This window comes from Artibeus jamaicensis, unplaced genomic scaffold (assembly GCF_021234435.1).
Source record: "Artibeus jamaicensis isolate MK-2021 breed Jamaican fruit bat unplaced genomic scaffold, CSHL_Jam_final scaffold_847, whole genome shotgun sequence".
Classification (NCBI taxonomy): Eukaryota; Metazoa; Chordata; class Mammalia; order Chiroptera; family Phyllostomidae; genus Artibeus; species Artibeus jamaicensis.
The window spans coordinates 4,515,429-4,534,324 of NW_026522057.1; the positions used below are offsets into that span (position 1 = coordinate 4,515,429).

The 18,896-nt window shown below is 38.8% G+C and overlaps 1 protein-coding gene across 12 annotated transcripts in view; it reads left to right on the forward strand.

The window, feature by feature from the left end:
- The window catches only part of SCMH1 (Scm polycomb group protein homolog 1), a 143,537-nt gene that overhangs the window by 98,463 nt on the left and 26,178 nt on the right, over positions 1-18,896 (forward strand). For all 12 annotated transcript variants that reach the window (XM_037149406.2, XM_037149408.2, XM_037149407.2 and 9 more), the window contains one exon: positions 1,158-1,284. In XM_037149406.2, the coding sequence (XP_037005301.2) occupies positions 1,158-1,284 (127 nt within the window). The remainder of the gene's footprint in view (positions 1-1,157; positions 1,285-18,896) is intronic.

The window sequence follows — 18,896 nt, forward strand, 5'->3', positions numbered from 1 at the left end:
CACCAACTCAGTGAAGTTGAACCTGGTATTCCTTCCTACCCTGACTCATTGTTTATTTGGATTTTTACTTTTAGCAATGTCAAAAAATATGAGCAGCTGTCCATGTCCCGTGTATGTTTTCATAGGTGTTTGTGTGACTACTTTCACAGGCAAGGCCATCTTACAGTATATGTTTGCTGTCAAGGGTGCTCTCTCTTTAGATAATAATATCCCTAGGAGACAGACAGGTTTATACAGCTCTCAACAGTGGACCCTACATGGCATTTAGTAAAAAAGGGACTTCTGGACCTTGACAATGATTATTTTACTTGCATTAGAAAGGCTTTTAGCAAACTTTATCTTGGCAAGAACCTTCTGAGATCCTTCTCTCCCAGAGGCTGCCCTGACCACCATAAGGAAAATTTTAGATATGTCTCAAATAATTTTTATTACTTCCCTCATTTGCATTCTATACTTTATGCTTCATGGAAAAACATTATTGACACATGTATGTCAAGTATCATGCTAGTGATCATATCAAAATCAGACTCTCAGGAAGCTCTAGGCTAATAGCAAATGCTTTTATAAATATATGTAATGACAATATATTGTGACAGATAGCAACAATACAAAGAACAGAGATAGCACAAAAGAGACAGTAACTAGAGAAAACCTAGAAACATTTCCTGGATAAACAAATATTTGTAAGATTTTTAAAAAGGTCATTTTAAACAGAAAGAATGGTTTATTATTATAAAAGTATAGACCAGACATGGTTTTTAGAGAAGTTATATAGTTAGAGATTACTGGAGTACAAGGTTGAAGATAATAAATGGCAGGTAATGAACCCAACAGGTAGGCAGAGGAAAGTAGTTTGTAGAATTAGAGGAAGAGACATTTCTGCTTTTCAGGAAAGAGAAAGTAAATGTGAAAGACAGTTAATTAAGCTTTGGCTGTACGGAAGCCCAGAATATTGTTCATTGGTTCAGAAAATATTTACTAGGCATCTGCTGTATGTACAGCTTTGGACAAGATGCTGTGTACAAAACAAAGATAAAATACAGTCCCATCTACAAATATATTTTTGTTTCATGGGTGAATTAAGGGTTAGGAATAGGGGAATGAGAAGACAAGTTACCTATCATGGGTAGCAAACTTTTCCCCATCCATTTTGACAGAGGAAACCTCGGACTTTGATGAACCCACCACCCACCTCACCAACAACCAGCACCCCTGAACCGGATACCAGCACTGTACCCCAAGATGCTGCCACCATCCCCAGCTCAGCCATGCAGGCCCCCACAGGTAAGAGCAGATCATGGTACGAGCTGCAACAGCCCCAGGCCCCTGTGCCTGCACTTTCTCATTTTTCCCCACTAATTAGTCCCTTATCTATTTGTAAACCTGTATAGGTTCTTTTTTTTTATTATCTTTGGCATTTGAAATAGCTTCAGAGACACCTCCATCCTATCAAAAATAGTCAAAGAAACTTGGGTAGGTAGTCTGTGAACTCAGAGTTGGGGAGCTGGGGTGGCCCAGTTTATATAATATTACAAATCCTTTCCAGTTCAGGGTGCCCCATTCTTAGCGATTCCTTCCAAAACCCTTCCAGCATTACAATAATCCTGCCACTGCTCAAGGTCACACAGAATGAGCCACGGTCCAATTGGGGAATGGTGACACCATGATCAATAAAATCCACCATAGCCTGGCCTAGAGCAGGCAGTGGATACAAAGTTAGTTCCCATTTTTCCTAGGCTATGAGATTTAGGCCAATGATCGCACTGTCAGAAGAGATGGTCAGCTTTATTTAAATGGAATAGTGAGGCATGGCATGAAGATTCCTCTGCTGTGGATCTTCTACTTACTGTTGAAAAGGCTCCTAAGCAGCATCTAGAATGATGTAGGGTAAACCAAGCAGGCATGCAGGCATCTTGGAGGCATGTCATGAGATTTGAAGTCAGTTCCCTTTCTGAGCCTTAGAGTCCCTTCAGATGCTAACATAAATTAAAAGCTATGTTCCATACTATATTCTTTTTTTTAGCAATTAACTTCAGTATTTTGCTGCTAAAATATCAACAGCTCAATTCAAAATATGAGTTGAAGTAGTTTTTTGGTGGGGTCTATAGAATATAAAGGACTCAACTATAGTCTTTATTACCTACTTTTTACTTTTTAACTGCACAGCACTTTTTAAGAATTATTATATTCTCATAGTCTAAAGGAAAATGAACTCTACAAGAATTATTACAAAAATGAAAGTGAACAGACCCCCATCCCCTATTATTTACTGCTCATCAAAAATAATCCCTTTTTAAAAATATATTTTATTGATTATGCTATTACAGTTTTCCCATTACCCCCCTTTATTCCCCTCTACTTTGCACACCCCCTCCCACCCACATTCCCCCACTTTAGTTCATGTCCATGGGTCATACATACAAGTTTTTTGGTTTCTACATTTCCTATACTATTCTTAACCTCCCCCTGTCTATTTTCTACCTACCATTTATGTTACTTATTCTTTTTACCTTTTTCCTCTCTCTCACCCTCCCACTCCCCTGCTAATAACCCTCCATGTGATCTTTATTTCTGTGATTCTGTTCCCATTCTAGTTGTTTGCTTGGGGGTTTTTTTGTGTTTGTTTTAGGTGTGGTTGTTAATAACTGTGAGTTCATTGTCATTTTACTGTTCATATTTTTTATCTTCTTTTTCTTAGATAAATCCCTTTAACATTTCATAGAATAAGGGCTTGGTGATGATGAATTCCTTTAACTTGACCTTATCTGAGAAGCACTTTATATCTGCCCTTCCAATCTAAATGAAAGCTTTGCTGGATAGAGCAATCTTGGATGTAGGTTCTGGCCTTTCATGACTTGGAATACTTCTTTCCAGCCCCTTCTTGCCTGTAAGGTCTCTTGAGAAGTAAGCTGACAGTCTGATGGGAACTCCTTTGTAGGTAACTTTCTCCTTTTCTCTTGCTGCTTTTAAGTTTCTCTCCTTATCTTTAATCTTGGGTAATGTAATTATGATGTGCCTTGGTGTGTTCTTCCTTGGGTTCAACTTCTTTGGGACTCTCTGAGCTTCCTTCACTTCCTAGAAGTCTATTTCCTTTGCCAGATTGGGGAAGTTCTCCTTTATTATTTGTTCAAATAAGTTTTCCACTTGTTGCTCTTCCCCTTCCCCTTCTGGTACCCCTATAATTTGGATGTTGGAATGTTTAAAGATGTCCTGAAGGTTCCTAAGCCTCTCCTCATTTTCTTTGAATTCTTGTTTCTTCATTCTTTTCTGTTTGGTTGTTTCTTTCTTCCTTCCTGTCCACACCGTTGATATGAGTCCCAGTTTCCTTCCCATCACTCTTGATTCCCTCTACATTTTCCTTTATTTCCCTTAGCGTAGCCTTCATTTTTTCATCTAATTTGCAACCAAATTCAACCAGTTCTGTGAGCATTCTGATTACCAGTGTTTTGAACTGTGCATCTGATAGGTTGGCTATCTCTTCATTGCTAAGTTGTATTTTTTTCTGGAGCTTTGATCTGTTATTTCATTTGGGCCTTTTTTTTTGTCTTGGTGTGCCTGTTATGTAGTAAGGGGCAGAGCCTTAGGTGTTCACCAGGGCAGGCAACTTCCTCCCTGCGTTGTGATGCTGTATGTGGGGTAGGGGTCCGAGAGGGAACAATGCTGCTTGCTTCCCTCTCTGACAGAAGTTTTCAGTCACTTCTCCTACTACCCACAATCAAATTGGGCCCTTCTGCTGCTGATTCCTGGGTGGGTGGTTTGTGTATGTTCTAGGACCCTATGGGCCTCTCCAATGAACTCTCCTGTGAGGCTGGGAGTTTCTCAACCCCCTTAACCTCCACCGGTGTTTTTAGTCAGAGGTTTGAAGCTTTATTTCCCTGCCCTGGTACCCTAGGTTGCATGGTCTGTCTCCCTCCCAAGTTATTCCTCCCAGTTTATCTGCATGCAAATGTAGGACCGCCAGCTCCACCAGCCACCACCTTGCCAGCCAGGTGCAGCCTTGCCTGTCCCACTCCACAATCCATTTCCTTGCCAATCTGCCAGGTGCTGCCTTGCCGCCGTGAGTCCTCTCCACTGGCTGCCAGTCTCCCCACCTCCTACTGGTCTGGATGAATGTTTCTTCTTTAACTCCTTGGTTGTCAGACTTCCATACAGTTAGATTTTTCTGTCAGTTCTGGTTGTTTTTTATTTTTAAATTGTTGTTGTCTTTCTTTTCATTGTACAGGGAAGCACTGTGTGTCTACCTATGCCTTCATCTTGGCCGGAAGCCCAGTTGCTTTTAGTTTAGTTGATTCTCTCATTTACCTCTGTATAAGAAAATGGAATGTTTTTTTAAATTTCTCTTAATTGTATTCCTTTTAGAAAATGGAATGTTTTTTTAATCTGTCTTAATTTTTCCTTTGTTTTTATTGTTGTGCAATTACAGTTGTCCTCATTTTCCCCCAGTTACTCTCCTGCTGCCCTACCCACCCCACTTGTCTTTGTCCATGGGTCCTTTATACATGTTCCTTGACAACCCTTCCCCTTCTTTGCCTCATTATCTTCTCCTCCTCTCTTCTGGTTACTGTCAGTTTGTTCTTTATTTCCATGTCTCTGGTTCTATTTTGCTCACTTGTTTGTTTTGTTGACTAGGTTCCACTTAAAGGTGAGATCATATGGTATTTGTCTGTCACTGTCTGGCTTATTTCACTTAGCATAATACTCTCCAGTTTTATACATGTTGTCTCGAAGAGTAGGAGTTTCTTCTTCCTGTCTGCTGCATAGTATTTCATTGTATAAATGTACTACAATTTCTTGATCCACTCATTTATTGATGGGCCCTTAGGCTGTTTCCAGCACTTGGCTATTGTAAATTGTGCTGCTATGAACATTGGGGTGCATAGGTCCTTTTGAATTGGTGTTTCAGGGTTCTTAGGGTATAATATTGCCATTCTTTAGCTTTAGGCATTTTTCAACTAACAACCCAGTTTAGAAGATGAAGATTTAATTCTTGATATCCTAGCTCCTTATCCACCCACATGTACTTCCCTATCTTAATTCTATATCAATACCCTATATTTTATTAGGTTGAAATTCAGTATTTTGTTATTGTAACTTGTTAAATGCTCTTCTCAGTAGAGACAGGTAATCTACTATGACTATTTTTCCTTTTGTTGCACAACATTTTGATTTCAGAGTAAATCTTGTTAATTTTTTATTATTTATTTCACTATGTGTTTATTCAAAATTAAACTATCTTACTACTGTATACATCTCTCTTTATGTTCAGGTACATTATATATCTTGTCCATTGAACTCTAAAAGAAATCTGTCCTGGAGGCTTTGGAATTTCTTGACATCCTTTTCACCAGTCTTCCGTATTACCCTCAGTTTGCTACTTTCCATGTCTTTGTTTTCCCATGTAAATATTTCTTATATTTTCTTCTTTAGTTTTGTATATAACCTGTTTATTCTCTTTGTTTATTCTCTTTGAAGCTTCTCTTCAAACCCACTATTCTGAAATTTCACCTAAGGTATGAGTATTTTTACCTACAGTGCTGGACACTTAGGGTTCCCATTTCATTCCTTAGTTTCTTGAAATCTTTAAAAATTCATTCATCGGTGATTTTCTACTTTTTCTCTATTCACTCTTTCTGGCATACATGTTACACAGATGTTGAACCTCTTGAACTCCTCTAATATTCTTAACTTTCTGTATTCTTATTCTTATTCTTTGTCTTTTGCTCCACTTTCTTGAAGCTTTTCTCAATTGTATCTTTCAACTTTGTATTGAGCTTATTCTTTCTGACATCTTACTTTTAAAAGTATCATTATTTATTATCGTAGTGGCATTTTCCAAAGGGTGTTTGGTGGAAAACCAGACTTGCAGAATGCTCTTCGTAAAAGGGTTTAACATACATTTAGGAAAATGGTCACATACAATTAGGAAATGCTTATATTCTGCTTCCTTGCTCTTGAATATTTGCATCAGCTATGAAGAGCTTTCTTGTTCTCTGAAAGTTTTACTAGACTTTTTTTTAGGTTACAGCAAAATTGAGCAGTGGTTATAGAGACTTTTTACCCATATTCCCCTGGCACCCCCACATGTATAGCCTTCTCCATTATCATCATCCTCCACAGAGTGGTACATTTATTTCCATTGAGGACTCTACATTGAAATGTTATTATCACCCAAAGTTCATAGTTTACATTATAGTTCTTTCTTGGGGTTGTATATTCTGTGAGTTTCAACAAGTATGTAACAACGTGTATTCACCATTATAGGGCCCACTCATATGTGGATTTTTTCAATAAATATACAGTTGGCCCTCCATAGCCGTAGGTTTTGCATTCACAGATTCAACCAACCACAGAGCAAAACAGTATTTTCCATGGGTTTTCACAGTGAAGGGGTCAGCACTCCTAACCCCCACATCTGTATTTCTTCCCTGGATTGGGACTTTCGTGTTGTATCTAAAAAGTCATTGCCATACTCAAGGACATCTTGGCTTTCTCCTATGTTATCTTCTAGAAGGCTTATAGTTTTGACTTTTGCATTTAGGTATGTGATCTGTTTTGAGTTAATTTTTGTGAAGAATGCAAGGTCTGCATCTAGATTCATTTTTTTGCATGTGCATCATTTATTGAAAAGATGATCTTTTCTCCACTGTACTGCCGTTACTCTTTTGTCAAAGATCAGTTAACTACATTTATGTGGGACAATTTCTGGACTCTCTCTTCTGTTCCATTGACCTATTTGTCATTTCTTTCACCAGTAGACACCATCTTGATAGCTGTAGCTTAATAGTAACTCTTGAAGTTGAGCAGCATCAGTCTTTCAACTGTGTTCTTCTCCTACAATATTGTATTAGCTATTCTAATCTCTTGCCGCTCCATATAAACTTTCCATAAGTTTGTCAATAGCCACCAAGTAACTTGCTAAGATTTTGACTGAGATGGCATCGTATCTGTAGATCAAGTTGGGAAGAAGTGACATCTTGACAATGAGTCTTCCTGTCCATAAACATGGAATGTCTCTCCATTTATTTAGTTTTTTATTTCATTCATCAGTTCTATAGTCTTCCTCATATAAATTTTGTTAGATTTATGCCTAAGTGTTTTGTTTCTAGAGGTGCCCATACGGTATTATGTTTTTAATTTCAAAAGTTGTTTACAGCTGTTATATAGGAAACTGACTAGCTTTAGTGTCTGGAAACCATATCTGGCTATAGTTGCTTTTTAGTTCCAGGAATTTTTTGCCTTTCACATTCTCTACATAGACAATTATGTCACCTATGAGAAAAGAGAATTTTATTTCTTCCTTCGCAATCTGTTTTCTTGTCTCATTACAATGTATTAGTTAGAACTTCCAATACAATGTTGAAAAGTTCTGGTGAAAAAGAACATCTTTACCTTGTTCCTGATCTTAGTGGGAAAGCTTCTAGTTTCTCCCCATTAAGCATGATGTTAGCTGTAGGTTTTTTGGAGATGTTTCTTATGAAGTTGAGGAAGTACCCATCTATTTGTAGGTTGCTGAGAGTTTTTACCATGAATGGGACTTGGCTTTTTGTCAAATGGTTTTTCTGCATCTTTTGATAGGTTATATATTTCTTCTTTAGCCCATTGTGATAGATTACATTAATTGATTTTTTAATATTAAGCCAGGCTTGCATACTTGGAATAGATCGCATTTCGTTGTCATATATAATTGTTTTTGTATATTGTTGGATTCAATTGGCTAATATTTTGTTGAACATTTTTACATCTATGTTCATGAAAGATATTGGTCTCTAATTTTCTTTTCTTGTAATGTCTATTAACAAACAAAATTTAACTCAATAAATTTGAAGACCTAATGGAAATGATTCATGAATCAGGCAGCATCTCATCTAGCAAAGAGAGATATACTCTGAGAGTAATACAAGATGGAAGGCTTTTATAGAAAAAAGACTGGCACAAGGAAATCGTTAGTAAGAGAAAAATGAACATTCTTCAGAGGAAAGTAAGAGTTCAGGTGACTTACAGTTTCTTCATGGCCGAGCTATAGCATTTTCATTGGCTGGACTTGTTGCTGGACAAGAGGAAAATCTTACTTCCTCATACTGGAGTACTAAAGTAGCTACATTTTCTGTTGGGAGGTGAAGGTAAGTTTCTTCCTATTGGGTCTGTAACTGACATTTCCTGTTTGGAGTAATTGATGTCTTTCTATTTGGAATCATTGACCATGTAGTGGGATGGCCAGAGCTCCTCCTATAGGCCTTCTCAAATCCAATTTTAATCAAGGTTTCCTTTATCAGTTTTCACATGTCTTTGGTTTTGGTTTTAGGGTAATGCTGGTATCATAAAATGAGTTAATAAGTGTTCTCTCTGATTCTGTTTTCTAAAATAGATTATAGAAAATTGGTAAATATATTTCCTAAATGTTCGATAGAATTCACTAGTGAATTTGAGCTTTCCACTTTATATTTCAGAAGGTTATTAATTTTTTTCTGTCTGCATTTTTTGCAACTTTATTTTTTGTCTTAACAATGCATCATGGGCATTTTCCACATCAACACATACAAATCTAGTGTAGTCTTTTTTTTTTTATAAAGTCAGAGTCTTATTTTTTAAGATTTTTATTTATTTTTAGAGAGGGGAAGAGAGGGAGAAAGAGAAAGAAGCATCAATGTGTGGTTGCCTCTCGTGTGGTCCCCAAAGGGGACCTGGCGCACAACCCGGGTATGCGCCCTGACTGGGAATTGGACTAGCAAACTTTCAGTCTGTGGGACAACACCCAACCCACTGAACCACACCTATCAAGGCAGAAGGTTATTAATTATTAATTTAAATTCACATACACATATATATATAGTCTATCCAGGTTGTCTTTTTCTTCTTGTGTGAGTTTTACCACATTTTATCTTTCACAGAATTGCTCCATTTCATCTAGATTTGAATTTGTGGGTATAGAATTACTCATAGTATTCCTTTATTATCTTTTTAGTAATCATGGGTCTGTAGTGATGTCCCCTCTTTTATTTCTGATATCAGTATCTTGTGTTATCTTTCTTTCCTTTTTATTTAGACTGTCTAAAGGCTTATGGATTTTATTGATCTTTTAAAAAAAAGGAGTTTTGGGTTTTTATTGATTTTTCTCTTCTGACTTGCTGTTTTCAGTTTCATTGATTTCTGCTCTAATTTTTATTATTTATTTTCTTCTGCTTACTTTGGATTATATTTGCACTTATTTTTTTTAGTTCCCAAAGTAGGAACTTAGACTATTGATTTTAGATTTTCTTTTCTAACATATATATTCAGTTTTATAAATTTCTCTTTATCCACTGCTTTTGCTGCATCCCACAATGTATTTTCTTTTCATTTATATCAAAATATTTTTAGATTTTTTTGACCCATGTGTTAATTTAGAAGTGTATTGTTTAATCTCCAACTATTTGGGGATTTTTTAAACCTATTTTCTGTTACTTCTTGTTTAATTTCATTGTGATCTAAGAGCAGACATCACATGATTTCTATTCTTTTTAATTTGTTAATGTGTATTTTGTGGCCCAGAATGTGGTCTGTCTTGGTGAATGTTTCATGTGAGCTTGAAAAACGTGTGTTCTGCTGTTGATGTGTGAAGTAGTCTATAAAGATATCAATTTTTTTTATTTTTTTATTGATTATGCTGTTACAGTTGTTCTATTCCCCCTTTATTCCCCTCCACCCTACCCCTCATCCCCACCATTACCCCTCCTTTAGTTTATGACCATGTGTCTCAAGTCCTTTAGATTCTATATTTCCCATGCTATTCTTACCCTCCCCCCCATCTATTTTCTATCTACTGTCTATGCTACTTATTTTCTGTACCTTCTCCCCCCCTTCTCCTCCTCTCACTCCCCCTGTTGCTAACCCTCCTTGAGATCTTCATTTCTATGTTTCCACTCCTGATCTAGCTGTCCTTTTAGTTTGCTTTAGTTTTAGGTGTGGTTGTTAATAACTGTGAGTTTGTTGTCCTTTCACTGTTCATGTTTCTTTAACTTCTTTTTCTTAGATAAGTCCCTTTAACATTTCATATAATAAGGGCTTGGTGATGATGAACTCCTTGAATTTGATCTTATCTGAGAAGCACTTTATCTGTCCTTCCATTCTAAATGAAAGTTTTGCTGGATAGAGCAATCTTGGTTGTAGGTCTTTAGATTTCATGACTTGGAATACCTCTTTCCAGCCCCTTCTTGCCTGTAAGGTCTCTTTTGAGAAATCCGCTGACAGTCTGATGGCCAGTCCTTTGTAGGTGACTGTCCCCTTAGCTCTTGCTGCTTCTAGGATTCTCTCCTTCATTTTAATCTTGGCTAATGTAATTACGATTTGCCTTGGTGTGTTTCTTCTTGGGTCCAACTTTTTTGGGACTCTCTGAGCTTCCTGGATTTCCTGGAAGTCTATTTCCTTTGCCAGATTGGGGAAATTCTCCTTTATTATTTGTTCCAATAAGTTTTCCACTGGTGGCTGTTCCTTTCCCCCTTCTGGTACCCCTATAATTCGGATGTTGGAGCATTTAAAGATGTCCTGGAGGTTCCTAAGACTCTCCTCATTTCTTTGAATTCTTGCTTCTTCACTCTTTTCTGTTTGGCCATTATTTGCTTTCTTCTGGTCCACTCCATTGATTTGAGTCCCAGTTTCCTTTTCATTGCTATTGGTGTCCTGTGCAATTCCATTCATTTCAATTAGTTTCGCCTTCATATATTTGTCTAATTTGTCGGTATAATCAACCAGTTCTGTGAGGATCCTGATCACCAGTGTTTTAAACTGTGCGTCTGAGAGTTTTGCTATTTCTTCATCGCTTAGATCTATTGGCTCTGGGGCTCTGAGATCCTCCTGCGCCATTCTTGGTCTGTTCGGGCCCTTTAAGTGTGAGAAGCGGCACCTTGGATTCCCAGGTCGCTGGGTTGTGATGCTGTATGTGGGGGCGTGGCCAGAGCAGGGAAATGGCGACCCCCTCTGCCGCTTCTCACAGCTGGGTGCGGAAGAGCAGTGCCTTAGGTGGTTCACCTGGGCCGGGCCACTCAGAGTCGCTGGGTTATGACGCTGTATGTGGAGGTGGGGTCAGAGTGGGGAAATGGCGGCGCCCTCCACTGCTGCTTGTCGTGGGGACCTGCCGGCCCGGTCCAACCGCCCACTCCCTCGCCTGTCCACCCGTGCACAAATGCGCGACCTCAGTCAACACGCAGCCCCGGGCCCGGCTGTCTCCCCCGCAGTCGCTCGCCTGGTCGCTCACTGGGTCGCTCACTAGGTCCAACCCTGCGCCTGGATTCCGCGGGCCTGAGTGTGTCTGGCCGAGTCCTCCTGTGCAACCCTGCTCCGCCAGCCGCTGGTTTCGCCCCTTACCAGTCAGGCTGAAGAATTTGTTGTTAACGGACTTCTGAAAAGTTCAATTTTCCGTGTTCTGGCTGTGTTTTCTGTTGCTAATATTTAGTTTTCTCTAATCTTGGTTGTGTGAGAAGGCACGGCACATCCACCTATGCCTCCATCTTGGCGGAAGTCCAAGATATCAATTATATCCAGTTGACAGACAATGCTGTGGAGTTTAACAATGTTCTTCCTGATTTTCTACCTGTGGATCTGTCTGTTTCTGATAGAGGGGTGTTGTGGTCTCCAACTTTAAGAGTGGATTCATCTATTTCTCCTTCCACTTTTATCAGTTTTTGCCTCCCATATTTTGAAGCTCTGTTGTTAGATGCATATATAGTAAGGATCAATATGTCTTCTTGGTTAATTGACAACTGTTTCATTGTGTAATACCCCTATTTACCTATGATAACTTTCCTTGCACCAAAATCTGTCAGAAATTAAAATAGCTACTCCCACTTTCTTTTGGTTAGTATTATATGTTTTTCTCTGTTCCTTTACTTTTAATCTATACATATCTTTATTTTTAAAGTGGGTTTAACTACAATAAAATAATTAAATAAACAAAGTGAGTTACTTGTACACAGTATACAGTTGGGTCTTTTTTTAATCCACTTTGATAATCTCTGTCTTTTAAATGGTATAGTTGGACCACTGACATGAAGTAATTATTGACACAGCTGGATAAATACCTGTCATATTTGTTATAGTTTTCTATTTGTTACCCTCATTCTTTGTTTCTGGTTTGGTCTTCCATTCTTTTTCTGCTTTTGTAGTTTTAAGTGAGCACTTTATATGATCCCATTTTTTTCTCCTTTTTTATCATGTCAGTTATATTTCTTTTTTAACATTTTTGTAGTTACCCTAGAGTTTGAAGTGTACATTTATAAGTAATCCAAGTCTACTTTCAAATAACACTATACCACTTCACAAATATAATAACAAAATAATTCTAATTTCTTCTTCCCATTTTGTATATGATGATGTCATTCATTTCACCTACACATAAGTATATGTAAACACATATATACACACACAAGCATACAGTCAAATACATTATTATGTTTTTACTGCGAACAGACTATTATCTGTTATATCAATTAAGAATAAGAAAAATAAGTTTTTGTTTTTTTGTTTTGTCTTCACTTATTTCTTCTCTTATGCTCTTTTTTCTATATGTAGATCTGAGTTTCTGATCTCTATTATTTCCTTCTCTCTAAGACAATGCTTTAACATTGTAAGGCAGGTCTACTAGCAACAAACTCCTTCCACTTTTGTCTAAGAAAGTCTTTATTTTTCCTTCACTTTTGAAGGATAATTTTACAGGGTACAGATTTTAGGTTGTGGGTTTTTTCTTTTAACATGTTGAATATTTCACTCCTTTCTCTTCTAGCTCTCATGTTTTATAGGAATATAATTTTATTGTTGTTCCTCTACAAGTAAGGTGGGTTGTTCCTTGATTTTTTTTCAAGATTTTTTCTTTATCTTTGATTTTCTGCATTTTGAATATAATATGCCCAGGTGTCGCTTTTTGGCATTTATCTCACTTTGTGTTCCCTGACCTTCCTAGATCTATGATTTAGTGTTTGACATTAATTTGGGGAAATTATTGCTTCACATATTTATTGCTGTGTTGTTATCACTTCAAATATTTCTTCCATGTGTTTTTTTTTTCTTTCTTCTCATTCTGGTATTCCCATTGTGTGTATATGCTACATTTTTTGTAGTTGTCCCACAGTTCTTGAATAGTATCTTCTGGGTTGTTGGCCAGGGGGCAGGGGAATGTGGATTAGTCCTTTTTTATTTGCTTTTCGGTTTTGGGAGTTTCTATTGAGATATCCTCAAGCTCAGCCAATAGGCTCACCTTGAGGCTCTTGCCTTGGCCATGTCCAGTCTACTAATGAGCCTGTCAAAGGTGTTCTCCATTTCTGTGACAGTGGTTTTTTTTAAAGTAAACAGTAACTTAATTAAATAATTTTAAAATCCTAATGCATGAAAGTTTCTAAAAATAAAAGGAACAAATTGAGCAGTTCAGTAGATTAATAAGCTGCTCATAAAAGATGAAATGCATAGAATACCCAAGAACAGTAAACTGAGTCTGTTTGTTGCTGGGGTTTTTTTTTTTCATTTTTTAATTGTTATTCTATTACAGTTGTCCCAGTTTTTTTCTCTTTGGCCTCCTCTGCTCATGCCACCCTCCACTCCCACAGTAAATTTCCACACCGTTGTCCATGTCCATGGGTCAGTCATTTATACATATTCTTTGACTAGTCCCTTCCCCTTCTTTCCACCATTACCACCTCCCCACTACCCTCTGGTCACTGTCAGTCTGTTCTATGTTTCTGTGCCTGTGGTTCTATTTTGTTTGTTGTTTATTTTGATCATTAGATTCCTCTTATGGGTGAGACCATATGGTATTTGTCTTTCACCATCTGGCTTATTTCACTCAGCATAATATTCTCCAGTTCCATCCATGCTGTTGCAAAAGGTAGGAGTTCCTTCTTTCTTTCTGCCACATGGTATTCTGCTGTGTAAATGAACACAGTTTTTTGATCCACTCATTTACTGATGGGCACTTAGTTTCCAGCACTTGGCTATTGTAAATAGTGCTGCTATGAACATAGGGGTGCCTAAGTTCTTTTGAATTGGTGACTTAGGATTCTTAGGATATATTTCCAGCAGTCTGTGACAGTGTTTTTGATCTCTAGAATTTTTTTTAAATTCTTTCTTAAAATCTCCATATCTCTGTATATATTGCCCATCTGTTTTGTATACTACTTTATCCTTTTGACCCCATTAGCATATTAATCATAGTTGGTTTAAATTTCCGATCTAACCCTGGGTGGTGTACCTTGAGGGCAGGCCTGCAAACCAAAGGTTCTCTCATTCAATTTCCAGTCTAGGTGGATTCACATACCTGGATTGTGGGTCAGGTTCCCAGTAGAGGGCACACAAGAGGCAACCACACACCGATGTTTCTTACCCCCCTCTTTTTCCTTCCCTTCCCCTCTCTCTAAAATATAAATAAATAAAATCTTTAAATTCCCAATCTAACAATTCCAACATGCCTGCCATGGCTGAGTCTGATTCTGATGCTTGCTCTGTCCCTTCATACTGCACTTTTTGCCTTTTAGTATATGTTGTAATTTTTTTTGATAGCCAGATGTGATATACTAAGTGAAAGGAATTTTTATAAACAGGCCTTTAGTAAATGTGACATGGAAGTGTAAAGGGAGAAGTATTCTACAGTCCTACAAGTAGGTCTCAATCTTTTGGTGAGCCTGTGCCTCTGGACTATGAAATTCACTAGTGTTTTTTAGTCCCCCCACCCTTCTTAGGTGGGATAGCATGGCTGGAGGGGGTTGGTGTTGGGTATTGCTTCTCCCAAGTAGATTAGGCTCTGATCAAACCCAGCAGGTTAAGGTCTCATAAAATAGTTTCTTCTAAAAGCAGACCTTGTTAAGAACACAATGCTGTGACTTTTACAAAATGGTTCCTTTACCCCTCTCCCTGCTGGAAGCATGGGGGGATTTTTCTCCATGTTCACTGTGAGAACCTTGTCTAACTCCTGAAAGTAAAATGCACAAAAGTGTAGGGAGCACCCTACAACATGACTGGGTCCCCCTAGAATTTTTTAAAATATATTTTATTGATTATGCCATTACAGTTGTCCCATTCCCCCCCTTCATTCCCCTCCACCCTGCATATCCCCTCCCCCACCCTTCCCCCTTTTAGTTTATGTCCATGTGTCACAAGTTCTTTAGATTCTATATTTCCCATATTATTCTTGCCCTCCCCCTGTCTATTTTCTACCTACCATCTATGCTATTTTTTTTTTATTCTCTGTACCTTCTCCCCCCTTCTCCTCCTCTCACTCCCCTGTTGCTAACCCTCCATGTGATCTCCATTTCTATGGTTCTGTTCCTGATCTAGCTGTCCTCTTAGGTTGCTTTGGTTTTAGGTGTGGTTGTTAATAACTATGAATTTGTTATCCTTTCACTGTTCATATTTTTTATCTTCTTTTTCTTAGATAAGTCCCTTTAACATTTCATATAATAAGGGCTTGGTGTTGATGAACTTCTTGAATTTGATCTTATCTGAGAAGCACTTTATCTATCTTTCCATTCTAAATGAAAGCTTTGCTGGATAGATCAATCTTGGATGTAGGTCTTTGGATTTCATGACTTGGAATACTTCCTTCCAGCCCCTTCTTGCCTGTAAGGTCTCTTTTGAGAAATCGCCTGACAGTCTGATGGGAACTCCTTTGTAGGTGACTGTCCCCTTATCTCTTGCTGCTTCTAGGATTCTCTCCTTCATTTTAATCTTGGCTAATGTAATTATGATGTGCCTTGGTGTATTCCTTCTTGGGTCCAACTTCTTTGGGACTCTCTGAGCTTCCTGGACTTCCTGGGAGTCTATTTCCTTTGCCAGATTGGGGAAGTTCTCCTTTATTATTGGTTCAAATAAGTTTTCCACTGGTGGCTGTTCCTTTTCCCCTGCTGGTACCCCTATAATTAAGATGTTGGAACGTTTAAAGATGTCCTGGAGGTTCCTAAGCCTCTCCTCATTTTTTTGAATTCTTGTTTCTTCATTCGTTCTGGTTGAATGTTTCTTTCTTCCTTCTGGTCCACTCCATTGATTTGAGTCCCAGTTTCCTTCTCATCTGTTGGTTTCCTGTGCATTTCCCTTCATTTCACTTAGCTTTCATTTGTTCATCTAATTTGTGACTAAAATCAACCAGTTCTGTGAGCATCCTGATCACCAGTGTTTTGAACTGTGCATCTGATAGGTTGGCTATCTCTTAGTCACCTAGAAGAACTGGCTCTGGGGCTTTGAGCTGTTCTTCTGCTTAAGTCATAATGTTTTGGTCTGTTCACATCAGTTAGGTATGAGGGGCAGAGCCTTAGGTGTTCACCAGGTCAGGGAGACCCAGTCACTGGTTTGTGATGCTGTATGTGGGGGCGGAGTCAGAGAGGGGCAATGGCGTTTGTTCTGCTCTCTCTCGGATTTCGGACTCCTCTGCTGCTTCCCACAAGCAAATTGGACCCTTCTGGTGTTGGTTCCCAGGTGTGTGGGCTTGTGCACCTTCCAGGACCCTGTGGGTCTCTCCAACAAACTCTCTGTGAGCCTGGCAGCCTCTCCTGGCACCTCAACCCCCAGAAAGTTTTTCCAATTGGTGCTTTTAGGCTTTAATTCTCATCACTGGGGCCCTGGTTTACATGGTCTGTCTCACTACTCGCTCCTTTGCCTGGTTTATCTGAGTGTGAATGTGTAACCGTGGTCAGCCAGCCGCCTTGTGCCCTTTCTGGGTCCGCCCGTTGCCACCCCACACCTGGGATCTGCTAGCCACTGCCTGCGTGCCTGGGTCGGTCTGGCCACTTTTTCCTGCATGACCCCACTCTGCCAGCTGCTGACTCTGCCCCTCTTACAGGTCTGGACGAATAGTTCGTTGTTGTTGGACTTTGGTACAGTTCAATTTTCTGTCTGTTTTGGTTGCATTTTTGTTATTAAAACTTTGTTGTCTTTAAACTTGGTTATGTGAGGAGGCACAATGTTTCCACCTATGCCTCCATCTTAGCCGGAAGTCCCCCCTGGAATTTTTAACTCTCAGGTTTGTCCACACTGAGCTTCCAGCAACTTGTTAACTTACAGTTTATATTTTCCTACCTTGGCTCTGGTTCTCATGGAGGTTTGTGCTCATGGATTTCTGCTCTAGTAAATTGTGATTCTCTTTATTCACCTGTCTCTCTGTCCAAATTTGGGGGGTAGCAGTTTGCCCTGTGACCTCACTTCTCTAATGGATCTACAAGGGACTGTTGATTTTTCAGGTTGTTCAGTCTTTTACTTATTGTTGGAATGAAGTGGGTACTTCCAAGTTCCTTATATGCTGGTTCATTCCCAATTTTTTTTACAACCTCATCCAAGTTCTGATATGGATGCAGTAGAAAACCAAAACATGACATTATATAAAAAGTATCTTTATGACCCTAACATTGTGAAGGATTTTTAAAAACAAGACAATAAACATAAATTATAAAAGAAAAGATATAAGGACCTTTTTTATACCTGGAAAAAGTAATATCAATATATCCAACTATTTTTTAATCAGGACAGCTCATTGCTCTTCCCCCTGGCATCAGTCAGAGTGGCTCAACTGGGGCTGAAGGGTACGCTTCCAAGATGGTGTGTTCACATGACCAGCCAAGCTGGTGCTAGTTGTTAGTTCTTCTCTACACATCCCAAAGGGTAACTTGAGCTTCGTCATACCATGGTGGCTGGGTTTCAAGAGCAAGTGTCCCATGAGACAAGAAATGGAGGCAACCATTTTTTTAAGGTTTGAGCCCAAAAATTAACACAGTGTCATTTCCACCATACTTTATCGATCAGTCAGTCAGAGCTGAGATTCATGAGAGGGGGAACAGACCCCACATCTCTATGTGAAGAGGGTCAAAGAATTATGGACCATTTTCTAAAACCACCTTAGTTCATTCTTTAGGCATAAATTATTTACATATTTTCCCACTTGGATAATTTATTCTACTCCTTGCAAGATTCACCATTAAAAGTCTCATCAAGTTTACATCCTGGCTAGGTGGTTCAGTTAGTTGTCACTTGGTTGGAGCATCATCTCACATACCAGAGGGATGCAGATTCAGTCCCCCCAGTTAGGGCACATACCTAGATTGCAGGTTTGATCTCCAGTTGGGTGCATACAGGAGGTGGCTGATTGGTGTTTCTCTCTCACATCAATGTTCCTCCCTCTCTGTCTTCCCCTCGCCTTCTCTCGCTCCCCCCCTTTCTCCTTTTTTCCTTCCTTTTCTTCTTTTTCTCTAAAATCAATGAACATATTCTTGGGGGAAGATTAAGAAAATAATAATAATAATAAAAGTCTCATCAGTTTACAACATCAGGCTCCAGGTGTAGGATCTCCTGATCTAAATCAGACCCAGGTGCAAATCAGACCTCCCAGGTGCAGTTTCTCAGGCACATCTCCTTGACTGCAGTTCTCCAGTCTGAAGACCTGTGAACTAAAGAAGCATGTTGTCTAGTGTGGTAGTTACCAGAGAGGAAGTCAGGGGAGTATGAGAGGGTACTGAGGGTCAAATATATGATGATAGAAGGAAACTTGACTTTGGGTGGTAAGCACACGATGAAATATACAGATGATGTATTATAGAATTTTAGACTTGAAATTTTTATCTTCCTAACCAGTGTTACCCCAATAAGTTTTATTAAAAATTTAAAAAAGTAAGTAAAATGCACTGTGAAATAACAGTTAGACATACTGGGGGAAAAAAGAAACATGTTGTCTGCTCCCCACATACCCAACATACAGTGGTTGGACAGGCAGAGAATAACTTACAGATACACCTGTTCAAAGGGGAGAAAAACTAGAGGCACATAGCAGTCACTGTTCTATACAAATTCTGAAATCCAGTTTGGCACATGTTGCCAATTCATTAATTTGATCCAGTACTACTTTCCAGGAGCTGTTTTTTATTACTCTTGGTTTTGTCCACTGGATCATCATTCCT